Source organism: Monodon monoceros, unplaced genomic scaffold (assembly GCF_005190385.1).
Source record: "Monodon monoceros isolate NGI ecotype Baffin Bay Population unplaced genomic scaffold, NGI_Narwhal_1 Super_Scaffold_18, whole genome shotgun sequence".
Classification (NCBI taxonomy): domain Eukaryota; kingdom Metazoa; phylum Chordata; class Mammalia; order Artiodactyla; family Monodontidae; genus Monodon; species Monodon monoceros.
In genome coordinates this window covers 175,219,466-175,246,798 of record NW_021703774.1, presented here as the reverse complement: position 1 = coordinate 175,246,798, position 27,333 = coordinate 175,219,466, and the positions used below count along the sequence as shown (strand labels likewise).

The 27,333-nt window shown below is 38.9% G+C and overlaps 1 protein-coding gene across 1 annotated transcript; it reads right to left on the bottom strand.

Annotated features, from left to right (window-relative positions):
- Positions 1-227: 227 nt before the first annotated feature.
- TNFRSF9 (TNF receptor superfamily member 9) lies at positions 228-25,917 on the bottom strand. Its single transcript, XM_029227264.1, has 8 exons — positions 25,846-25,917; positions 24,925-25,105; positions 23,846-23,953; positions 23,320-23,457; positions 22,711-22,777; positions 21,214-21,344; positions 20,574-20,708; positions 228-3,951 (listed from the first exon to the last, which is right to left on the bottom strand). The coding sequence occupies exons 2-8, from the start codon at positions 25,037-25,039 to the stop codon at positions 3,863-3,865; spliced, it is 783 nt and encodes a 260-aa protein (XP_029083097.1). The 5' UTR covers positions 25,040-25,105; positions 25,846-25,917; the 3' UTR covers positions 228-3,862.
- Between the last annotated feature and the right edge of the window lie 1,416 nt (positions 25,918-27,333).

Here is a 27,333-nt window from a genome sequence, read left to right as displayed (position 1 = left end):
GCTCCACCCAGAGACCGCATATGAGCCATTCAGAGAAGGTCAAAGTGCTTAAGTCAAATCTCAAATGTTCTTGTTCTGGAAAAGTAATCATGCCCATTCGTACTTTTTCATGTGTTTGGTGAGATTGGCTAGAAAGTTTCAAAAAATCCTCCATAAATATTACCTTCATCTTTTACCATAAATAAAACTCTTATCAAAACAGTAAAGAAAGAGCCAAATGGAGGTACTTCATCTATTTAAATTAAAACAAAAAATGTTTCTGAACACATTATTATATCATACACCAAAGCTTCCTTTAAGGGGGAGGGAGGAATACCTATTATTACACTCATTACTGCATTAAATCTCTTTCCGGCAGTAATTTTCTTGGAATCTGACTGAAGTGTAGATCCAAGTCAGTGTGATAGAACAATTAACTGAGTCATCTGTCAAGTGCTTTTGTTTTCTTCCAGAAAAATCATTTGATATAACTCAACACCCTTTCATGATTACAAAATGAAAAACTAGCCCTCTGCACTAACCAGGAATAGAAGGGAACTTCCTTAAGCTGATCAAGTATATTTACCAAAAAAATACCCTGAAAGTATCCTCTATAAATAGGATAAAAAACAGACTATCACATTGTACTGGAGGTCCTGACAATAAGTCAAGCAGTACCCCAAGCCAAAGAAATAAATGACAAAAGACTAGAAATGCAAGAAACTATTATTAGGACAAATACCATGATTGTGTATATAGAAAACCCCAAAGAATCCACATACGTACTCTTAGAAAATAAAAGGAAGCTTAGGAAAGAGGCAGGCTATAAAGCAATATACGCAAATCAACGACATCTCTCTACTCCGACAACAAAAAAAAACTGCTTAAGAAGCAACAACAATGAACCTAGAGATAAATCTAACTAAAGATGTACAACTTCTGGAGAAACTATATGAAACTTTATTGAAGGACATTAAAGATTTGTCCTGCCAGGTATCAAGAGCTATTATTAAGCTACTGTAACAAAGACAGTGCGTATTGGCACACGGACAGACAAACTGACAAATGGAACAGAGTAGAGAGCCTAGAAACCGCCTGTGGATAGACGGAAATTTGATAAATGACAGAGGTGTATTGCAGATCCATAGGGAAAAAAGGGAGCATTGAGTAAATGGTACTGGGACTAGTGGTTATCCACAAACAAAAGTCAACATTGGATCATGACATACACAAAAATGATTCCTGATAGGTTAGAATTAAATACAAAAGACAAAACTCAAAACTTTTAGAATAAAATGTGAGGAAATATCTTTATGATATTGGGGCAGAGAAGCATTTCTTTAATCAGGACACCAAAAACAATGTTAACCATGTGAGAAAAGAGTTGTAAACTGAACCATATTAAATTAAGAACGTTTCCTCTTATTACCACAAAGAAAAAGAGAGACACAGTTAAAAAGAGAAAAAACAAATTGCAAACAAATATTTATAACACGTGTAAGTAACCAAAGATTATTATCTAGACTACATAAAGAACTTTTATGAATCAATAAGAAAAAGAGAAATAACCAAATTTTTAAATTGGTTTAAAAAACACGAGCAAGCATTTCTCAAAAAAGAAACACAAAATATATAAAAACGTGACAGAAATGCAAAATAAGACTATGGTGAGATGCCATCCTAAACCCACTAGGTTGGCAAAATTGAGTCTGAAAATGCCTGAGGGTGGCAAGGATGGGACTCAGTGGGATGCTTGTACACTGCTGACAGGAGCACCAGTTAGAACAACCACGCTGAAAAGCAGTTCAGCCCTGCAGTAGACTTTTTATTGTTCAGAAATATTTGCTGCCCCTCCTTGTGTGAAGATTATACTTTCTGCCCTATTATTGCCAAGCTTGGCTGCAGGAATTTTTCTTAAAGTTAGAATCTAGCCAACTACATATGGGTGTGTTCCTTTGCCACAAGATGGTCAATGTCCCAAGTAGAAGCTGCTCTCTCCACCTAAATCCCGGAGTGAAATAACATGGGACAGAGTCACAGTCAGCCTTCAACAGGCATGTAATGACATCCAGAAATGCACCTCTGCTGTGTGATTGTAATCTGTTAAGATTGGGGGGGGGGCTCATTTGTCATTTCTGCATAATTTAGCATATCCTTACTGACATGGGACTAGCTCATAAAGTTGAACATTCATATGCCCTAAGATCCAGAAATTCTACTTTAAGGAAGTTTCCCTAGAGACACTCTCAAATAGAAAACATATAAAAGAACATTCATAGCAATATTTTCCATAATTGAAAAAAAAAAAACCTGGAAACAACCCAAGTGTCCTTTGATTCAGAGTGGGTTGATAAATAATGGTATATTTGCAAAGCTGTACCGCAGTCAAAATGAGTGCATTCTAGCTAGCTACACACTATAACATGAATGTCTTACAAATATACTTCTGAGTGATTAAAGCACAAGTCTCCATACAGCACAATACCATGTTCATAAAGCTCAAAAACAAACAAAACTAAGTAAAATAGTTGTGGGGTACATAATTATATGATACATGGTTTTCTTTTAAGCAAGGAAATGAGAGACAACATTCCTGTGAGAAGTTGCCTGGAGTTGGGGTGGGGAGGTAGACAGGAGATGAGGGAGGGAAGCAGCACACAGATGGATGCTCTGATCCTGACTTTGACCCTATAAAGGGTCACTTATTAAATATTCTAGGTTTTGTGGGCCATACAATCTCTGTCACAGCTACTCAACTCTGCTGTTGCAATGCAAAGGCCACCTGAGGGTGCCTTGTGTGCTCCAGGAAAACTACTTATGGACTCTGAAATTTGAATTTCAGATAATTTTGCATTATGAGGTATTATTCTTATTCTGATTTGTTTTTGATTATTTAAACATGTAAAACCACCCTTAGCTCATAAACTATATGAAGGCACATGGCATCTCAGATTTGGCCCATGGGAGTTTGGCAACTCCTGCTCTAGCGCTCGGGTTGGGCTATGTGTTCATGGGTCTTCACTCCTGTTTCATTTACTAGTTTATGTATATAAAATATTACTGCTAAAGTCTTTAAGAATAAAATAAAAAGTAAGCTGTGGCTCAGAGGGGAGTAGGACAAAGGCAGAAGATGGAAAGATGGAGAGGACCAAGGATATGCAGGGACATTTGACTCTTTCCAAAACTGTTTCTCAAGGTCTGCTTTTTCTTCTTTTGTTCATTTGTTTGTTTGTTTGGTTTTGGCCACATTGTGCAGCATGTAGGCTCTTAGTTCCCTGACCTGGGATCAAACCTGTGCCCCCTGCATTGGGAGTGAGGTGTCTTAACCACTGGACCACCAGGGAAGTCCCAAGGTCTGTTATTTTTTAGTTTTTTGCTCTTGACCCCAAACTTGGGCAATGACGATGACTGTCCTCATTCTCCCCTGACAATGGAGGATGTCTTGTGTTGAATGATTGAACCCATGGAAAATTTGATGGGGGATAGTGCCTGCATCTTATGGCTATTGCCATATGTCATATTAGCACCAAAAATATATATATATAATTGATTTTGATTATAATTTTACCTGCACGATTGGCCTACATGATTAAATTTAAAATATAATTCTCTTTGGATTTCAAGAAAACTAGCCCAAACCTCTTAAGCAGTATCTAGAAAATATCACTTTTACCACCATTTCTGTCCCATTTTTCTGTTCTGTTAAAAGTGGTACATCTTGAAAGGCCAAGTCATTAGCATTTAGAAAAAAAAACTTGTTAGGGTAACCGTTGGTATTATCCAGTATGGAGTTTTTAAATTTGAAAGGTACGGTAGTGGGATCCCTCATATTTCTCCTGTGATTCTTCTCAAGAGAGTTCCAACACATCTGTGGATTTCCTCTTCACAGTTCACACACTCCTTCCTCTTCTTCTGGAAACCGGCAACTGCAGGCATCTTCCTCTTGGGCTGTTTGTACTGGTCTCATAAATGCTAAAAAGTAATTTAAGAGAGAGTTATCTTTTGTTGTCTGTTTGAATCATTTAACATTCATTTTCCATAAATCCCATTTGCAGAACATCTCTCAGCAGCAAACATTTTCAACTTTAGTTTGAACCAACTCACCAGCAAGTGAGGTAATAGCAAGTATAAACGTTTCTTCAGGATTATTTAAGATTTTTTTTCGTTTTACCAAATACTTTTTTATTGGTCCTGAAAAATACTAGTTTCTTTATTGTCTACAAAGGCTAAAAACAGTCTTGAGCATGAATCATTATAGCATAAAGTTAGTCATGTGCCAAACATAACTGTAGTTTCAGTTCAGCAGCACATGTTTTAGTCTTGAGGGTTACTTAGATTACACATTAGATGGCTTCTTTTGAATGAAATGCTTATGGCATCGAGATTTTAAAGTTACTCCCACTGCTTCCATCAATTAGTAAGTAAAGAACTGATTTGTGCACTAGCTTCCAGATTTTCATTTACGTGGTAGTGTATAGTATTTGTGTTATTGCCGAGCAACTTTCAATCCTAAAATATATATTAAATTATATATATATATACATATATATATACACATTCACACATATATAACTATATCCCCACACCCAAGCCCACCAGTAAATATAAATTATTTTTATAGCCTGTCAAAGCAAAAGGTCCGACCCCAATTTTACTTGCTTGTTACTATAAAAAATAAAAAATGACCAAAACCCAACAAGCACACTATCTCCAAGAACTTATGAAAACCTGGCAAGACATCCAGGAATACCAATGAGACGTTCTTTTCCTTTGAAATAGCATTAAAGATGAATTTTTAAATGGAAATCTGCTTCTGGAAAGATACAGTAGTCATACTTTTCCCTATTCTTCCTGCCAAGTATTGCTGAAAAGGCTGGACGTTTTATGTATAACAAACATAAGAGGAATCTGAAAGGTGGCAAGAAAGCAGACCAGTTAAGGAGCTTGGAACCCAAGGAGAAATATGGCCTTGAGTTCCCTGAGTATTCTCTCTGTTTCACATGTCCCAGACTGGGAACTGGAGAAGTAGGCTAATAAAAAAAAAATGCCCCAAGAAAAGTCTGATCTCTCTAGCTATGAAACCAGGAAAAGAGCAGAGTAACAAGACTAAAAGCTTTTAGATAATCACAGCTCTACTCTAGCAAAATAAACCATGGACCCACACCCAAGCACACCACTAAAGACACAGTAGAGAGCATAGACTTACACCCTTGCCAAGCTCTATCAAGGCTCACTGCCCCATCCTCATTGGGGCAGCATCAGAGGAGTCCGAGTGGAGAGCTAGGACTTCACCACCACTCAACAGTAACAAGGCCACCCCACCCCCCACCCATTCAGTGTCAGTGGAAACCATGTGGGGAGCAGGAACAAAGTATCTTTCCTCATCCCAGACAGGGTAGTATCAGTGGGGGCTTAGTGGGGAGCAATAACAAGGATCTACCACCCCCAGGAGGTCTAGTATAGAACCTGGACTTCCACCTCCACCTGGCAGCATCCTCCTTCCTCTGCCAGAGTGGTGTTAGAGGAACCCTGAGTAAACACCAGCTTTCAATTATATCCAAAGTCTGATAACATCATAGCCAATGTCTAGGTTTCAATTTTTTAAAAAATCACTTGTCATTCTAAGAACCAGGAAGATCTCAACTTGAATAAGAAAAGGCAACCGATGCTAGCATCTAGGTGATATAGATGTTAGAGTTATCTGGCAAGGACGTTAAAGCAGCCATCATAAAGATGCCTCACAGAATTCCCTGATGGTCCAGTGGCTAGGACTCAGCAGTTTCACTGCTGAGGGCCCAAGTTCAATCCCTGGTTGGGGGAACTAAGATCCCACAAGCTGCGTGGCATGGTTAAAAAAAAAAGAAGCTTCAACAAGCAATTGGGAACACATTTGAAACAAATTTAAAAAAGAAAAGAAAATTTTAAAAAAGAACCAGGTGACAATTTTAGAACTGAAAAATTACAATAACCAAAATGTAAAATATCAATGAATGGGCTCAGCACAAGAATGGAGAAGACAAAGGAAAGAATCATTACCCAATGTGAACAACAGAGAGAAAAGACTGGGGAAAAAAATGAACAAAGCCTCAGAGACATGTGGGGCTATAGCCAAAAAACTTAATATCATGTCATTGGAGTCCTTGAAGAAGAAGAGAAAGAGAGTAGGGCTGAAAAAGTATTTGAAGGAATAATGGCCAAAAATTTCCCAAATCTGGAAAAAGTCATAAATCTACAGATTCAGGAAGCTAAGTGAATGCTAAACAGGATAATCCAAAGAAATCCACACCAAGATACATTGTAGTTTAAGTTTGGAAAACGAAAAACCAAAAAAAGAAAAAAAAAAAAAAGAAAGAAAGAAATCTTGAAAGCAGCCAGCGAGAAGCAACACATCACTTATAGGGGAAAAACAAATTGAATGACAGTGAATTTCTTACCAGAAACCAGGCAGGCCAGAAGAAGTAGCACAACATTTTTCAAGGGCTGAAAGAAAAGAGCTCTCAAGCCCAAATTCTATATCCAGTGAAAATATCTTTCAGGAGTGAAGGGGAAATCAAGAAATTTTCAGACAAAAGAAAGCCTACCCTAAAAGAATGGCTCAAGAAAATTCTCTGAACAGAAGAGAGATGATTTAAAAAAAGGTATCTTGGAACATCAGGAAGGAAGAAAGAACAACAGAATGAGCAAATATATGGGTAAATAAAATAAACTTTCTTTCTCTTGAGTTTTCTAAATTATGTTTGATGGTTGAAGCAAAAATTATAACACTAAGATGGTTCTCAAAGCATGTAGCAGAAATATTTTAGGCAAGTATATTATAAATTGGAAGAGGTTAAAAGGATGTAAAAGGAGGTAAGATTTCTATACTTTTTTCAAACTGTTAAAATGTTGATGTAGTCTATGTAAATATGTATGATACTTAGAGCAACCACACAAGAGCCATACACAGATACACTCAAAAAATATAAAGAGGGCTTCCCTGGTGGCGCAGTGGTTGAGAGTCCGCCTGCTGATGCAGGGGACGCGGGTTCATGCCCCGGTCCAGGAGGATCCCATGTGCCATGGAGCAGCTGGGCCCGTGGGCCATGGCCGCTGGACCTGCACGTCCAGAGCCTGTGCTCCACAACGGGAGAGGCAGCAGCAGTGAGGGGCCCGCATACCGCAAAAAAAAAAAAAAAAGATAAATCAAAATGGAATTCTAAAAAATGTTCAAGTAATCCACAGGAATACAGAAAAAGAAAACAGAGAAATGAAAGCCAGAGAAAGCAAACAGAAAACAAAAAATAAAATAACATCTTGAGCCCTATCATATAAATAATTACAATAAATGTACATTGTTTAAATGTACCAATCAAAAGATAGAAATTAGTAGTGTGACCATTGTATGTAGTCTACAAGAAATTCACTTCAAATATAAAGATGTGGGAAGGTTGAAAGTAAAAGGATGGAAAAAGACATACCATGTGTATTATTAATTTTTTAAAAAGCAGGAGTGGCTGTATTACTATCAGATAAAGTAGGCTTCAGAGCAAAGAAAACCAGACATAGAGAGGGACCTTACATAATTATAAGAGTTAATTCACCAAGAAGGCATAGCAGTACTAAATATGTATACAACAAGCAACAGAGCTACAAAATAGGTGAAACAAAACTGACAAAACTGAAATGAGAAATATACAAATCCAGAATTATATTTGAAGAATTAAATGGCCTTCTCCCAAGAGTTGATAGAAAAACTTGACAGAAAATCAGCAAGGATATAGAAGAACTCAACAACATCATCAATCAACAGGATTTAATCAATATTTAAGAACACTCCACCCATCTTTTCAAGTGTCTATAGAACAGAGACCAAGATAGACAGTAACCTGGACCATGAACCAAACCTCAGCAAATTTAAAAGAAATCATACAGAGAGTGTCCTCTTATTATAGTGGAATTAAAATACACATCAACAGCAGAAAGAAAACAAGAAAATCACCAAAAACTTGGAACTGAAAAACACACTTTTAAATAATCAAGAGAAAAACAAAAAATACACCAAACTGAATGAAAATGAAAAAAACAACATATCAAAATGTGTGGATGCAGCTAATTCAGTACTGAGAAAGAAATTTATAATGTGAAGTTCTTATATTAGAAAGACAAAAAGTCTCAAGGTTCGGAACCAAGATGGCGGAGTAGAAGGACGTGCTCTCACTCCCTCTTGCGAGAACACCAGAATCACAAGTAGCTGCCGGACAATCATCGACAGGAAGACACTGGAACTCATCAAAAAAGATGCCTCTCATGCAAAGACAAAGGAGAAGACACAATGAGATGGTAGGAGCGGTGCAATCACAGTAAAATCAAATCCCATAACTGCTGGGTGGGTGACTCACAGACTGGAGAACATTTATACCACAGAAGTCCAAGCACTGGAGTGAAGGTTCTGAGTCCCACGTCAGCTTCCCAACCTGGGGGTCTGGCAACAGGAGGAGGAATTCCTAGAGAATCAGACTTTGAAGGCCAGTGGGATTTGACAGGACTGGGGGAAACAGAGACTCCAATCCTGGAGGGCACACACAAAGTTGTGTGCGCATCGGGACCCAGGGAAGGAGCAGTGATCCCATAGGAGACTGAACCAGACCTACCTGCTAGTGTTGGAGGGTCTCCTGCAGACGTGGGGGGTGGCTGTGGCTCACCAGGGGGACAAGGACACTAATAGCAGAAGTTCTGGGAAGTACTCCTTGGTGTGAGCCCTCCAAGAGTCTGTCACTAGCCCCATCAAAGAGCGAGGTAGGCTCCAGTGTTGGGTTGCCTCAGGCCAAACAACCAACAGGGAGGGAACCCAGGCCCATGCATCAGCAGTCAAGTGGATTAAAGTTTTACTGAGCTCTGCCCATCAGAGCAACAGTCAGCTCTACCCACCACCAGTCCCTCCCATCAGGAGGCTTGCACAAGCCTCTTAGATAGCCTCATCCACCAGAGGGCAGACAGCAGAAGCAAGAAGAACTACAGTCCTGCAGCCTGTGGAACGAAAACCACATTCACAGAAAGATAGACAAGATGAAAAGTCAGAGGGCTATGTACCAGATGAAGAAACAAGTTAAAACCCCAGAAAAACAACTAAAAGAAATGGAGATAGGCAACCTTCCAGAAAAAGAACTCAGAATAATGATAGTGAAGATGATCCAGGACCTCAGAAAAAGAATGGAGGCAAAGATCGAGAAGATGCAAGAAATGTTTAACAAAGACCTAGAAGAAATAAAGAACAAACAAACAGAGATGAACAATACAATAAGTGAAATGAAAGCTACACTAGAAGGAATCAATAGCAGAATAACTGAGGCAGAAGAACGGATAAGGGACCTGGAAGAGAGAATGGTGGAATTCACTGCCATAGAACAGAATAAAGAAAATAGAATGAAAAGAAATGAAGGCAGCCTAAGAGACTTCTGGGGCAACATTAAACGCAACAACATTCGCATTATAGGGGTCCCAGAAGGAGAAGAGAGAGAGAAAGGACCAGAGAAAATATTTCAAGAGATTATAGTCAAAAACTTCCCTAACATGGGAAAGGAAATAGCCGCCCAAGTCCAGGAAGTGCAGAGAGTCCCATACAGGATAAACCCAACGAGAAACACGCTGAGACACATAGTACTCAAACTGGCAAAAATTAAAGATAAAGAAAAACAATTGAAAGCAGCAAGGGAAAAACGACAAATAACATACAAGGGAGCTCCCATAAGGTTAACAGCTGATTTCTCAGCAGAAACTCTACAAGCCAGAAGGGAGTGGCATGATATACTTAAAGTGATGAAAGGGAAGAAACTACAACCAAGATTACTCTACGCAGCAAGCATCTCATTCAGATTTGATGGAGAAATCAAAAGCTTTACAGATAAGCAAAAGCTAAGAGAATTGAGCACCACCAAACCAGCTCTACAACAAATGCTAAGGAAACTTCTCTAAGTGGGAAACACAAGAGAATAGGACCTACAAAAACAAACCCAAAACAATTAAGAAAATGGTCATAGGAACATACATATTGATAATTACCTTAAATGTGAATGGATTAAATGCTCCAACCAAAAGACACAGGCTTGTTGAATAGCAAGATCCATCTATATGCTGTCTACAAGAGACCCACTTCAGAACTAGGAACGCATACAGACTGAAAGTGAGGGGATGGAAAAAGGTATTCCATGCAGATGGAAATCCAAAGAAAGCTGAAGTAGCAATACTCATATCAGATAGAATATACTTTAAAATAAAGAATCTTACAAGAGACAAGGAAGGACACTACATAATGATCAAGGGTTCAATCTCAGAAGAAGATATATCAATTATAAATATATATGCACCCAACATAGGAGCACCTAAATACATAAGGCAACTGCTAACAGCTATAAAAGAGGAAATTGACAGTAACACAATAATAGTGGGGGACTTTAACACCCCACTTACACCAATGGACAGATCATCCAAAATGAAAATAAATAAGGAAAGAGAAGCATTAAATGACACAATAGACCAGATAGATTTAATTAATATTTATAGGACATTCCATTCAAAAACAGCAGATTACATTTTCTTCTCAAGTCCGCATGGAACATTCTCCAGGATAGATCACATCTTGGGGCACAAATCAAGCCTCAGTAAATTTAAGAAAATTGAAATCATATCAAGCATCTTTTCTGACCACAACGCTATGAGATTAGAAATCAATTACAGGGAAAAACCGTAAAAAACAAAAAACATGGAGGCTAAACAATACGTTACTAAATATCCAAGAGATCACTGAAGAAATCAAAGAGGAAATCAAAAATTACCTAGAGACAAATGGCAATGAAACACGATGATCCAAAACCTATGGGATGCAGCAAAAGCAGTTCTAAGAGGGAAGTTTATAGCTATACAAGCCTACCTCAAGAAACAAGAAAACTCTCAAATAAACAATCTAACCTTACACCTAAAGGAACTAGAGAAAGAAGAACAAACAAAACCCAAAGTTAGCAGAAGGAAAGAAATCATAAAGATCAGAGCAGAAATAAATGAAATAGAAACAAAGAAAACAATAGCAAAGATCAATAAAACTAAAAGCTGGTTCTTTGAGATGATAAGCAAAATTGATAAACCATTAGCCAGACTCATCAAGAAAAAGAGGGAGAGGACTCAAATCAATAAAATTAGAAATGAAAAAGGAGAAGTCACAAGAGACACCACAGAAATACAAAGCATCCTAAGAGACTACTACAAGCAACTCTATGCCAATAAAATGGACAACCTGGAAGAAATGGACAAATTCTTAGAAAGGTATAACCTTCCAAGACTGAACCAGGAAGAAATAGAAAATATGAACAGACCAATCACAAGGAATGAAATTTAAACTGTGATTAAAAATCTTCCAACAAACAAAAGTCCAGGACCAGATGGCTTCACAGGTGAATTCTATCAAACGTTTAGAGAAGAGCTAACACCCATCCTTCTCAAACTCTTCCAAAAAATTGCAGAGGAAGGAACACTCCCAAACTCATTCTAGGAGGTCACCATCACCCTGATACCAAAACCAGACAAAGATGTCACAAAAAAAGAAAACTACAGACCAATATCACTGATTAATATAGATGCAAAAATCCTCAACAAAATACTAGCAAACAGAATCCAACAACACATTAAAAGGATCATATACCATGATCAAGTGGGATTTATCCCAGGCATGCAAGCCTTCTTCAATATATGCAAATCAATCAATGTGATAAACCATTTAACAAATGGAAGAATAAAAACCATACAATCATCTCAATAGAGGCAGAAAAAGCTTTTGACAAAATTCAACACCCATTTATGATAAAAGCTCTCCATAAAGTGGGTATAGAGGGAACCTACCTCAACATATTAAAGGCCATATATAAGAAACACACAGCAGACATCATTCTCAATGGTGAAAAACTGAAAGCATTTCCTCTAAGATCAGGAACAAGACAAGGATGTCCACTCTCACCACTATTATTCAACATAGTTTTGGAAGTCCTAGCCATGACAATCAGAGAAGAAAAAGAAATAAAAGGAACCCAAATCAGAAAAGAAGAAACAACACTGTCACTTTGCAGATGACATGATACTATACGTAGAGAAACCTAAAGATGCCACCAGGGCTTCAGTGGTGGTGCAGTGGTTGAGAGTCCGCCTGCCGATGCAGGGGAATGGGTTCGTGCCCCGGTCCGGGAAGATCCCACATGCCGCAGAGTGGCTAAGCCCGTTAGACATGGCCGCTGAGCCTGCGGGTCCGGAGCCTGTGCTCCTCAATGGGAGAGGCCACAGCAGTGAGAGGCCTGCGTACCGCAAAAAAAAAAAAATGCCACCAGAAAACTACTAGAGCTAATCAATGAATTTGGTAAAGTTTCAGGATACAAAATTAATGCACAGAAATCTCATGCATTCCTATATACTAATGATGAAAAATCTGAAAGAGAAATTAAGGAAACACTCCTATTTACCATTGCAACAAAAAGAATAAAATACCTAGGAATAAACCAACCTAACGAGACAAAAGACCTGTATGCAGAAAACTATAAGACATTGATGAAAGAAATTAAAGATAATACCAACAGATGGAGAGATATACCATGTTCTTGGATTGGAAGAATCAATATTGTGAAAATGACTATACTACCCAAAGCAATCTACAGGTTCAATGCAATCCCTATCAAATTACCAATGGCATTTTTTACGGAACTAGTACAAAAAATCTTAAAATTTGTGTGGAGACACAAAAGACCCCTAATAGCCAAAGCGGTCTTGAGGGGAAAAAACGGAGCTGCAGGAATCAGACTCCCTGACTTCAGACTATACTACAAAGTTACAGTAATCAAGACAATACGATACTGGCACAAAAACAGAAACATAGATCAATGGAACAGGATAGAAAGCCCAGAGATACACCCACACACCTATAGTCAACTAGTCTAGGACAAAGGAGGCAAGGATATACAAAGGAGAAAAGACAGTCTCTTCAATAAGTGGTGCTGGGAAAACTGGACAGCTACATGTAAAAGAATGAAATTAGAACACTCCCTAACACCATACACAAAAATAAACTCAAAATGGATTAGAGACCTAAATGTAAGACAGGACACTATAAAACTCTTAGAGGAAAACATAGGAAGAACACTCTTTGACATAAATCACAGCAAGATCTTTTTTGACCCACCTCCTAGAGTAATGGAAATAAAAACAAAAATAAACAAATGGGACCTCATGAAACTTAAAAGCTTTTGCACAGCAAAGGAAACCATAAACAGGATGAAAAGACAACCCTCAAAATGGGAGAAAATATTTGCAAACGAATCAACGGACAAAGGATTAATCTCCAAAATATATAAACATCTCATGCAGCTCAATATTAAAAAAACAAACAACCCAATCCAAAAATGGGCAGAAGATTTAAATAGACATTTCTCCAAAGAAGACAAAACAGATGGCCAAGAAGCACATGAAAAGCTGCTCAACATCACTAATTATTAGAGAAATGCAAATCAAAACTACAATGAGGTATCCCCTCACACCAGTTAGAATGGGCATCATCAGAAAATCTACAAACAACAAATGCTGGAGAGGGTGTGGAGAAAAGGGAACCCTCTTGCACTGTTGGTGGGAATGTAAATTGATACAGCCACTATGGAGAACAGTATGGAGGTTCCTTAAAAAACTAAGAATAGAATTACCATATGATCCAGCAATCCCACTACTGGGCATACACCCAGAGAAAACCATAATTCAAAAAGACACATACACCCCAATGTTCATTGCAGCACTATTTACAATAGCCAGGTTATGGAAGCACCCTAAATGCTCATCGACAGATGAATGGATAAAGAAGATGTGGTACATATATACAATGGAATATTAGCCATAAAAAGGAATGAAACTGGGTCATTTGTAGAGACATAGATGGATCTAGAGACTGTCATACAGAATGAAGTAAGTCAGAAAGAGACAAACAAATACCGTATATTAATGCATATATGTGGAACCTAGAAAAATGGTACAGATGAACCAGTTTTCAAGGCAGAAATTGAGACACAGATGTAGAGAACAAATGTATGGACACCAAGGGGGGAAAGCGGCTGGGGGGGGAGGTGGTGTGATGAACTGGGAGATTGGGATTGACATGTATACACTGATGTGTATAAAATTGATGACTAATAAGAACCTGCTGTATAAAATAATAAATAGGGCTTCCCGGGTGGCGCAGTGGTTGAGAGTCCACCTGCCGATGCAAGGAACACGGGTTCGTGCCCTGGTCCAGGAGGATCCCACATGCCGTGGAGCAGCTGGGCCCTTGAGCCATGGCTGCTGAGCCTGGGCATCCGGAGCCTGTGCTCCACAACGGGAGAGGTCACAACAGTGAGAGGCCTGCGTACCGCAAAAAATTAATTAATTAATTAAATTAAAAAAATATAATCCCCCCCACGAAAAAAATAAATAAAAATAAAGCACTAACCTTGGAAATGGTCATTGTATCATTAAAAAAAAAAAAAAAGAGGGCTTCCCTGGTGGCGCAGTGGTTGAGAGTCCGCCTGCCAATGCAGGGGACACGGGTTCGTGCCCCGGTCTGGGAAGATCCCACGTGCCGCGGAGCGGCTGGGCCCGTGAGCCATGGCCGCTGAGCCTGCGCGTCCGGAGCCTGTGCTCCGCGACGGGAGAGGCCACAGCAGTGAGAGGCCCACGTACCGCAAAAAAATAAAAAAAATAAAGAGAAAATGTCTCAAACCAATAACATAAGCTTCCACCTGAATAGAAAAAGAACAAAATAAATCCAAAGCAAGCAAAAGAAATGAAATAATAAAGGTAAAAGCAGAAACTAGTGAAATTGAAAACAGAAAAATAATAGAGCAAATCAATGAAACAAAGACCTGGTTCTTTGAAAAGTTCAATAAAATTGACAAATCTCTGTCAAGACTGATTCAGAAAAAAAAGAGAGAAGACACACATTACCAATATCAGTAGGTGATATCACTACAGACCTGCATACAACAAAAAAATAGTAAGGAAATAGTATAAATAACTTAAACGCATAAATTTGACAACTTAGATGAAATGGACCAAGTCCTCAAAAAACATAAACTATCACAATTCACTCAGTATGAATCAAATAACTTGAGTGCCCTATAATTATTAAGGCAATTGAATTTGTAATTAAGGAGCTGCAAAAAGAAAGCTCCAGGTTCAGATAGTTTCACTAGAGAATTCTATAAACTATTTAAAGAAGAATTAACACCAATTCTACACAATCTCTTCCAGAAAACAGAAGAGGGAACATGTCTCAACTTATCTGAGGAAGTCAATATTACCCTGATACCAAATCCAGACAAAGACAGTACTAGAAAAGAAAACCACAGATCAATATTCCTCATGAATATAGATGCAAAAATACTTAACAAAATATTAGTGAAGAGAATTCAGACATATGTAAAAATAATTATATACCATGACTAAATGGAGTTTAGTCCAGGGATTCAAGGCTAGTTTGAAATTCAAAAATCAATCTATATCATTCATCATCTCAACAGGCTAAAGAACAAAAATCACATAATCAAATCAATTGATACAGAAAAAAGCACCTGACAAAATTCAACCCTCATTCATGATTAAAAAAAAAAATCTTCAGAACACTTTCTCAACTTGATAAAGAATATCTACTAAAAATCTGTAGCTCACATCATACCTACTGGTGAAAGACTGAATGCTTTTCCCCAAAGATTAGAAGCAAGGCAAAGATATTCCCTCTCGCCACTCTTATTCAACATAGTACTGGACATTCTAGCCAGAATAATAAGGCAAGAAAAGAAAAAAAAGGCATATAGATGGGAAATGAAAAGAAATAAAGCTATTTTTTTTTTTGCAGATGACACTATAGTCTATGTAAAAAATCCCAAGGGATCTACAAAATACCCTAGAACTAGTAAGCAAGTTCAGCAAAATCACAGGACACAAAATCAAACTACAAAAACCAACTGTATTTCTATATGCTAGCAATGAACGTGTCAAAACCAAAATTTAAGATACCATGTCATCTGCAATTGTTAAAATTAAATACTAAGGCCTAAATTTAACAAAACATGTGCGGGACTGGATGCTGAAAACCACAAAATGCTGATGAAAGAAATCAAAGAAAATATACATAAATGGAGAGACATACTGTGTTCACTATCAGAATCCCAGCTGACTTTTTGCAGATAGGGATAAGATTATCTAAAATTTATATAGAAATGCAAACAAACTAGAATAGCCAAAACAATTTTGAAAAAGAAGAATAACGTGGGAGGACTCACTCTACCCTATACCCAATTTCAAGACTGTTTTACAGCTACCGTAACCAAGACTGTGTGGTATTGGCAGAAGGTAAAGCACACATATCAGTGGAACAGAAGAGAGAAACCAGAAAGAGTCCCCACACAAGTACAGCCAACTGATTTTTGACAAAAGTGCAAAAGCAATTCAATAGAAGAAGGATAATCTTCTCAATAAATGATGCTGAAGCTGTTGGACACCCATCAGCAAAAAAAATTAAAAATAATTTTAAAATATTGACTTGAAACTCTCACACCTTATACAAAACTTAACTAAAAATGAAGCATAGATTTAAATATAAAACATTTGGAAGATAACATAAGAGAAAGTCTAAATCTTTGGGACCTAGGGCTTGGTAAAGAGTTCTTAGGCATAATCCCATAAATGAAAAAAATTGACCAATTGGACTTCATCAAAATTAAAAACTTTTTATCTGCAGAAGATCATGTGAAGAGGATGAAAAGGCAAGCTACAGACTGGGAGAAAATACTTACAAACCTCACATCTGATAAAGGACTCATATTGAGGAGATATAAAAAACTCTCAAATGTCAAAAGTAAAACAAAGAGTCCAGTTAGAAAATGGGTAAAAGACATGAAGGAACATTTCACTGAAGAAGATATACAGGTGGTACATGAAAAGATGTTCAACCCTTAGGGAAAGGCAAATTAAGACCACAGTGAGATATCAGTACATACCTATTAGAACAGCTGAAATTAAAAATTGCTGCAATACAAACTGCTGGTGAAGATGAGGAGAAACTCTCCTACATTGCTGGTGGAATGTTAAATGGTACAACTCCTCTGGAAAAGTGTTTAGCAGCTTCTTAAAAAACTAAATACACACTTAGCATATGACCCAGTAATTGCACTCCTGGGCATTTATCTTAAAGATATGGAAACTTATGTCCACACAGATCTGTACTTGATTATTCATAGCAGCTCTAATGTAACAGTCATAAACTGGAAACAACCAAAATGTCTCTCGATAGGTGAATGGTAAAACACACTGTGGTACAACCTCACCTTACAACACTAGTCAGCAATAAAAAAGAGTCAACTATTGAAACACAACTCAGACGGATCTCAATGGCATTTGCTGAGGGGAAAAAAGCCAGTCTTAAAAGGTCTCTTATTTATGATCCATTTATATATCGTATGATACTATTTATATAACATTCTTGAAATGACAAAATTACAGAGATGGAAAACATATCTGTAGTTATGAGGGGTTAGGGATGGTGGAGGAAAGGGAGTGTTTGGAGTATAAAGCACTAGCAGAAGGAGACCTTTGTGGCGATGGAATAGTTCTGTATTTTGATTGTGCTGGTGGTTTACACCAAACTACACATGTGATAAAATGACATACAGTAAACTAAACACACGCCATGTGCCAATGTCAGTTGCCTGGTTTTGATATTGTACTGTAGTTACGTACGATGTAACCCCATGAGTGGCACATAAGACTTTTCTGTACTGTTTTTACAACTTCCTGTGAATCCCTATTTCAAAATAGAAAGTTTTTAAAAATAACCTAAAATTTTTTTAAATGGATTGCTGTTCCATTGAAACTCACTAATTACTCATAAGTACTTTTGAAAATCATTTTATAAAGACCTTTATTGTAGATTGGGGTAAAGCTGGGAGGGATAGTTGTTTAAAACAGAGGTTTCAGTGAGAACTTAAAGCTTAAATCAGAGGTTTAGACCTCAAAAAGAGAGTCAAAGAACAAACCACAGGGTCGGAAAATATATTTGCAGCACATGAACAGTAGACTAAAACATTCCTATAGGTTAATAAGAAAAGGACAAACAACCCAGTGGGAAAAGGCTCAAAAGATCAGGCACTTTGCAAGAGAGGAAATCCAAATGACCAATATAACATGAAAAGATGTCCAATCTCACTAGTAATCAGGGAAATGCAAATTAAAACCACGAGCTACTACTATACACCCACCAGACAGATAAAAATTAAGAGGTCTGATGACACTAGGTAGTAGCAAGGATTGGAGCAAAAAGAGCTCTCATATGCTGCTGTGAAAGTGTAAATGAGTCTATTAAATATTCTGGAAAACAGTTTGGTAAATCTAGTACTAAGGACCAAGATACACATTCCTCATGTCCCAGCAATTTTATTCCCAGGTTAAAAACAAAACAGAAACATGTGCTTATGTGTGCTGAGATACGTAGACAAAAATCTTCAAATAACACTGTCTGTAAGAGCCCCAAATTGGAAACAACCCAAGTGTCCAGGAATATTAAGATGGATAAACAAACGATGATACAGTCATTCAAGAGAAGAGTATTCAACACTGGAAATCAACTAAAGATAAATGCCACACGTGGATGAATCATAAAGATACAAAGTTGAGTGAAAAGGGGAAGGAAAATGTAGAACAGATACAGCGTGATTCCACTTGTCTGAAGTTCACAAGCAACCAAATTAAACCCTGTTCTTAGGTAGCAAAACTATAAATAAGAGCAAGGAAGTGAACACCGTAAGAATCTAGTTGTGGTTAGCACTAGTGGAAGGAAGGTTTTCATCTGGAAGGAACACAAGAAGCGCTTCCGGGGAGCAGAGTATGTTCTGTTTCTTGACCTGGGTAGAGTTACACAGGTGTTCATCTTACAGTTTGTTAAACTTTATGCCTATGCATTTTCCTGTATATTTCAAAATGTTCAAAAGTTTTATATTGTTTTCAGAAAGAAACTTTATACAAATTAGTGTACTGCACCTTTAGATAAGACTTTACTAATACTTCCCCTCCTATATTTTTAACAACCCACAAACTGACACTCTCCAGTCTTATTATGGTGGCTTGGGCTACATCACAGAGCTCTCAGAGCGCTCCTCCTATACATGAATCCCTCTCAGTAAGTCTAGCCTGCTATCTATGGCTCTGTTCTCCACGAAGACAAAAATGCAGGGCTTCCCCGGTGGTGCAGTGGTTGAGAGTCCGCCTGCCGATGCAGGGGACACGGGTTCGTGCCCCGGTCCGGGAAGATCCCACATGCTGCAGAACGGCTGGGCCCGTGAGCCATGGCCACTGAGCCTGCGCGTCCGGAGCCTGTGCTCCGCAACGGGAGAGGCCACAACAGTGAGAGGCCCGCGTACCGCAAAAGAAAAAAAAAAAGCAAAGAAAAGAAAAATGCAGATTGCCCCCATCTCTAAGCCTTTTGGAATAAATGTTAATAGCGTTCGTTTAGTGAGTATTGACCCTGTGCCAGGCACTTGCCCAGTTCCTTATAGAAATACTATCTGGCTTAATGAGTGGAATCCATTATTGAAATTTCTCATTTAATCCAGATCAGTGTCCTAATAATTCATCTCATTAAACCCACTTTAAGCTCCCTCCTTGTTCTCTAGGCCTTCTTCTAGCTGTGGGTCTAGTTCAGGTTAAGGCCATTCGTCAGCCAGAGGAGAAGTGCTAGATGGGGCAACGTTATTTTTGATTCCTCTGTGTCAGTGTCCTGTATCCACAGCTGAGTGGCCACACACACACACACACACACACACACACAGTTGCCCAAGGCTGCAGCATACTTAAAGTGGTCATTTTTCTGGAACCTTTGGGCTATGTTCTGCCATCACCAGGCTTTCTCCACGTCAGCATCATTGACATCTGGGGACGGCTCACTCTTTGTTGTGGGGCTGTCTTGTGTATTGTAGGATATTTAGCAGCATCGCTGAACTCCACTCGCTAGATGCCAGGAGCAAAGCACTCCCTACCCCACCGCTTAGACTGTGGCCACCAAAACTGTCTCCAGGCATTGCCAAATGTCCCCTTGGGGGCCAAACTGTCCCACTTGATAACCACTGTGCTATACTAACCTAGCTTCTGTAACTTAAAACAAATCATCTTTCTCTTCCTACTGTAAAAAGCCTAGCCTCAAAAAGCTCATAACGAATTTCCCTGGTGGCACAGTGGTTAAGAATGCGCCTGCCAATGCAGAGGACACGGGTTCGAGCCCTGGTCCGGGAAGATCCCACGTGCCACGGAGCAACTAACCCCGCGAGCCACAGCTACTGAGCCCATGTGCCACAACTACTGAAGCCCTCAAGCCTAGAGCCCGTGCTCCGCAGCAAGAGAAGCCACCTCAATGAGAAGCCCGTGCACCGCAATGAAGAGTAGCCCCCACTCACCGCAGCTGGAGAAAGCCCGCGCGCAGCAACGAAGACCCAATGCAGCCAAAAATAAATAAATAAATAGTTATTATTTTTTTAAAAGGCTCATATCTAACACTTTTATGTTCCTCTTACGTTGTTTGAATATATACAGAAGCTTCTTTCTGCCCTGTTTAACCACAGAGAAACGGAGCACCACGAAGGACGCCAAGAACAGCACTGCAGTCGACGTCAGTGCAAGAAAGAAGATAATGATCCGGGTGGTGTGACCTTTAAAACAGAACAAAAGGAGAAATTCAGACAAAAATAAAAGTTTGCAAATATGCTGATATTTATATTTGCGTTTGTAAACCCCTAAGCATGGGAAGTCGTGCCTTGGGCATCTCCCACCAGCTATCTTAGTAAACTTGCCTGCTTGTTAAGAAAACTTTTTTTTACAACCTTAGTCATTTTCCTAGAAGCCCACAGAAATTAAGTGGTTTGGCCTTTCTAGCCTATAGGAAACATGGAACTCTATAATCGCCATTACTTGGCGTTATCAAAGGCGTAGTGTCTGTTTGGGTGCAGTCTCGCCTCGCTCTGCTTACTAATGTGGAATTCAGAGTGAATAAGAAACACCCGAAGAAATGGATGGGTCCCTTGAAGCCAGGGTAAGAGAAGGAAGGCATGTCGAGGTGCCTGCTAGAGGCAGAGATGCAAGGCATCAGGAGTGACTTAGACTCCAATCCGAATGGCCACATACATTCATTTGATTTAACAGCAACAAACCAGCTACCTGGCTCTCCCCCAGGGGCAGGCGTGACGGTGGAGGATGCACCTGGAGAGAAGTCAGCTGTTGCTGGTCCGCATACCACATCGCTTTCCTTCGTCCCATTCACAAGGACAGACTTCCCATCCAAAGAACAGCTTAGATGGTCCAATGAAAAGAGTTCAAATCATTAATTCAGGTACGGATCATTCTAGTTAAAAAAGACTGACATTTTCTACCCAGTAAAGCAGTTCTGGTGAAAAAGACGTGTGGATCTGGGTTCATAGGCAAAGCAAAGATATTTTGAAAAACTTCTACTTGACCATCTGGGCGTCTACCAATGTTCACTTGGCTTTCATGGCTCTCCACAATTCATCCCACTCTATCTACCTAATTGGATTCTTCTTTCTTCCCAGGCTGGGGAGTCCTGTCCCACGACAGCTTACTTCAGGCTGTTGCCTGGTTAGTCTCTCACCCCCACCTTCTTAAGCATATTTGACCATCTCTGGCACACAGGAAGGACAGACAAGTTAGCCTAGGGTTAGGAGCTCCTAACTCCTAGGTTAGTTAGGAGACTCCTGGTCAGTCTGATGTGTTGACATCAGACTGACCAGGGTTTGAGCCTTGGGTCAGTCCCTTTGTAGAATGACCTTGGGCAAGTTGGGAAATCTCTCTAAGCCTCAGTTTTCTCATCTGAAAAATAAGATATACATGTCCCAGGGCTGTTGTAAGAGTAAACGACACTACGTGCCTGACTTACTCCCTATAAATGGTAGCCATCCATCATCATTGTCAACATCACCATCATCATTGTCCTGTGTCTTTCCCCTGCCTCTTTTTACCTAAAACAAACCCACCTATTCTCCAAAACCCAGTTCGATCCCACTGTCCATGCAGACTCACTTCCCTGCTCTGAACTATTTGTGTCAAAAGACAAACAAACAAACAAAAAACAAAAACAACTTTCTAATCTGTTATGGACCAATACTTTTGTAACACACAATAAGAATATAAATGTAAAATAATGATAAAAATGATTTTCTAGTAAGAAGATCAAATGCAAAAAGAACAAAGGTGTACAAAATACACTGTTGGCTATTTTATTACCTGTGATAGTCTTGTCTGCCCAAGACTATGTTAAAGCTTTTGAGGGAAGGAAACATACTTTACCCTCTTCTGTATCATTATCAATGCTGGCACTGAACACTTGAAGGTGGGTTGATCAATGGGGGAAAGTCAGAGGCAGCAAAGAGATTGGAAGGACACAGAAGAACACCTGGGGCAGACAGTAGCTAAGTTCCACTGGCAAATCTGACCTCATTGTTCTGGGCAGCACTTCTGGAGAAAATGCCCACTTTGGCAATCTAGTCACAATTACCCCATACTGTTCCCATACCACCTATTTGCATGTTATTCTATGTCTACACTTGATAGGTTTAAAAAAGCATCAGTGATCACATTCCTTGTCTTTAGAAAAGTTAAGCCAGATACTTTATTTTGTAAGCAGAAAGAAATGATACATACTCTGTCCAAGGTTTACAGTCACCATGTTCCCGATCATTAAATGTCCCAAAGGAACAGTCTTTACAACCTTTTGTAAAAATTAAAGGAATAATAAAAAAGGAAGCATTTTAATCATTTTTAACTTTCTCTGTGATGAACATGATCACATAATAACAAAGTCATTAACTTAATAATATCTGTACCGATTGTCTAACAATTCTTCCTGAATTTCATTAGTGATGAACAATTCTTCTTGAATAGTTTGTGATGAACATAATCCCATAATAAAGTCATTAACTTAATACAATCTACATAGATTGTTCAACAGTTTTTCTTGAAATGAAACCTTAATACGACTAAAGGTTTTATTCTAATTGTACATAGACTATTGTATATGCATGTATAGGATGCATGAAAAGGCATGGTTCTGGTGAAAAACAAATGTTGTGATTTCAAATTATTTCCATTGATTGAGAAATAATTTTGTAAATATCAGATACTTAGCAGTTCATTACTATTACTTAAAGGTTCTACAAATGTACGTTTTATTTTGTAATCAAAGGACCAAGAACTAAGTTAACAACATATGACTAGACAACAAATTGGCACTAGATAGAAGAGGAAACCTACCCTCTTTTGTTAATTCTTGACCTTGTTTACAGTCCTCTTCACACATGTTACATCCTTCTCCCAGGCAGTAGAATCCCGACACACACTCGCACTCTGCATTGCTGGTGGAGGAACATGCTTTCTTGGTCCTGAAAACACCTACAAAGTCCCCCAGTGTTATAATACCCTTGATCTCCAAATCCAGGAAGCAAATTTATGTTCTGCAATAAAAACCATGCTTGTTCTACTTAGAATGGTCCTAATGGTCTCAGAGTATAAAGTTTACTTTTAAATATCTATAGAAGACTTTTTTACATTTTGCTAATTAAAAAATTCTCTCTTGTCTAATGAATATTTCCTCTAATATTTAAAAAGCTCAATCCACCAATAGTTGCTATTACAGTAAATTATTTTACTGGACCTGCCTATTAACAGAGGAAGCAGCCTATTTGACACTTCAGATTTTCAAAAGAGATCAGTACATCGGGAATAAAAGCTTGTCTTCCCAACACATACCTGGATGAAGAATATATCTTTTAAATCATACCTTCACACTTCCTGCATACGTCACAGGCCTTTTGTCCACTTGTGCTGGAGAAACTATTTGAAGGACAAGGAGTGCAAAGCTCATGCTTGTTTTTCCCACAGAAAGTACCTAAAAAGGGTAGATAAGAGCTGTATATGTTTGACAATGGACCATCATCACCCAAAGCATTATGTGGTTCACAAGAAAACCAGAATATGAAACAAAGATTCGTTTTCTAGGTACCACAGTGATAGATTTTATTTGTTGATTGACTGTTTTAAATTATCCATTTGCAAGATTGCCCTAAGCATAATCACAGAATTAAAAATAACAAAGTATAGATATTGCAACAAAAAAATCAGTGGAAAGAAAACAGTTTCCTTTACCTATTGAATAAAACAGAATGATTTCTCGTGATTGATCCAGGACACCAGTGACTGGATTCAGGAGATCAATGTCCTTTATTGGCACACTACAATTGAAAGGTGTCTGCCTTTTCCCACTCTGTTAAGCCTCCTGCCACTTGCTTATTCCCCGCTGCACCCCCCAGTCTGAGCACTGTCTGCACACACAAAACTAACATTTGTTGAGGTCTTTCCCTGTGCCGTGCACTGATCTAAGCCCATCATAGGATCCTCCCAGCAATCAATCCTATGAGATAGGTTCTCATATCATCCCCAGATGATGAAGCTGGAGCACAAGAGTTTAAGTGACAAGCCTGCATTCACACAGCTAAGATGTAGCATTCAAGAAATGTAATGCAGGTTCTTGTAAATGAATGAATCAAAGATCATTATTGCGGGGGAGGGATAAATTAGGAGTTTGGGATTAACAGATACACACCACTGTATATAAAATAGATAAACAGCAAGGACCTACTGTACAGCACAGGGGACTATATTCAATATCTTGTAATATACATATATATATATAAAAATATCTTTGCTGTATGCCTGAAACTAACACAATATTGTAAATCAGCTATAGTTCAATTTTTTAAAAAAATCATTAAAACAGAGCTTATAAGCCCTGACTACCAGACTAACTGAACCATGCTTTCAGCAGAACAGATCAAGCACACATGTTATTTTGGTCCTTACCCGCTGAACAGTTACTGCAGAAATCCTGCAATGATCTTGTCCTCTCGAAATTCATGACCAACAGCACAGTAGCCACTATGTTGTAATAGAAATTTCCCATGATGAAATCTTGCATAGACGTATTAGCCAAGCAGATTCCAAAAGAATTTTAATCAAAGTAGCTGGTTTCACATGTACCACTCTGCAAAAGGTGAAAGTTTCCTAGGATGAGGTGGTTTCCCCTTTCAGAACTACCTACAGTCCAGCTATCATCTGTACAATTCTACACGATCATAACTCAGGGTTTGCAGGAAAAATGAATGATGGAATACCATGGAAAAGGTAGCAAATTCATAGAAACTTCTAGGATAAGAGAAGCGTGACTCAACACATAGCTTTCTGTAGATTTGCCAAAGTCTAAGAGTGTACTTTCCAACATGTTTTGCTGAAATGCAGAAATAACAATAGCAAGAACTTTTGGGGACTTTCATAGAGATTTAGCATTAGCATCTAGATTTCAACAATGCCTGTGGCTTGTTGCCCCTGAAATATAGTCCTTAAAGAGAGAATCTGTCAGGGGCATCCAACAGTTCAGCTCAGTGAGAAGACATCTAATTATTACTATTCTCCCTTTGTCCAAACAGCATGTGGAATTTCAACACCTAGTTGCTAAAATGTTGAAACACCTCCTTGTTCAACTCACTATCACATTTTCTTAATAGACATGTATCTGCTCATTTTGAGATTTAAAGCTCATCTAGTCATAAAACTAAAGAGTCCAACAATCTCTATAGGCCAGGTTCTTGATCCTTATTTAATGGGCTATGGAATAAAAGTTATTAGAAATTAGGAGGGAAAAGGTCTAGAAATGTACAAAGGGAACAAAGCTTCATCCTCATCCCTCCTCGGTTCCCCCCATCTATCTGCCCCAAATGGACAAACCTTGAGATCGCAGGGATGGTGGAGAACTTTCCTACTCCTTGATCTTCAGAGCAGTGAGGTTCTGCAGCTGACAAGGGCTGCAGGTCAAAGACTCAAAGAGGGGAGTTTGGTGACTCAACGGGGGGCGGGGCCTCGTGGGAAATCCCCAGAGACAGCTCTGTGAGGTAGTTCACTTGATATTTGCTGACCTCAAAGTTCCCTAGAGCTTCTGTCCCCACTTAATAACACACTTCATACTAAAAGCAGCCCTCTGCTGTTAGGGCATTTTTCAGATGACTTTGGCAAACAGATTTCTTCACTTCAAGTAGTTCTCCATGTCAAAGCTTTTAAGGCATCCTTAAAATATTTGAGATTTGAAGGATGAAACCCACTTCTACTAAAGAAAGGTCAGAGGCTTCCCTGGTGGCGCAGTGGTTGAGAGTCCGCCTGCCGATGCAGGGGACGCGGGTTCGTGCCCCGGTCCGGGAGGATCCCACATGCCGCGGAGCAGCTGGGCCCGTGAGCCATGGCCGCTGAGCCTGCGCGTCCGGAGCCTGCGTTCCGCAACGGGAGAGGCCACAACAGTGAGAGGCCCGCGTACCGCAAAAAAAAAAAAAAAAAAAAAACCAAACCAAAACAAAACATACAGTTCACATAAATGTCGCCATTTTAAAGGGTACATTTCAGTGGATTTTAGTATTCACTATGTTGTGCAATCATCACCAGTATATAATTTCAAAACATTTTCATTGGTCCGAAAAGAAACCCCACATCCATTAGCAGTCACTCCTCAATCTCCCTCCCCCCAGCCCCTGGTAGCCACTAATCTGCTTTCTGTCTCAATGAATTTGCCAATTCTGGACATTTCATATACATGGATCATACGACAGCTGGTCTTTTGCATAGGGCTTCTTTGACTTAGCATAATATTTTCAAGGTTCTTCCATGATGTAGTACATATCAGTACTTCATTCCTTGTTTAGGGCTGAATACTATTCCATTCTGTAGATTTACCACATTTTGTTCATCCATTCATCAGCTGATGGACATATGGGTTGTTTCCACTTTTTGACTATTACGAATAACACTGCTATGAAGATTTGTGTATGCGTTTTTGTACGAACATATGTTTTCAGTTCCCTTGGGTGTGGAATGGCTCCAGTGTGTGGTCAGCCTGTTTCACTTTTTGAGGAATTGCCAGACTGTCTCCCACAGCAGCTGTAGCATTTTACATTCCCACCAGCAATGTACAAGGGTTTCCGTTTCTCCACATCCTTGCTACCACTTGTTGCTTTTCTGTGCGGTTTTTTTTTTTAACAACAACAAGAAACTTTTTTATTATAGCCATCCAAGTAGGTGTGAAGTATCTCATTGTGGTTTTGATTTGCTACCCATGCCCCAATTTTATCAACCGTCACCCACACCCCACGTAATGGGAATAGTAGAGTATAGCACATGGTTAAGAGTCCAAGCTTTACTATCAGGCTGATTTGGATCGAATCTAGGCTC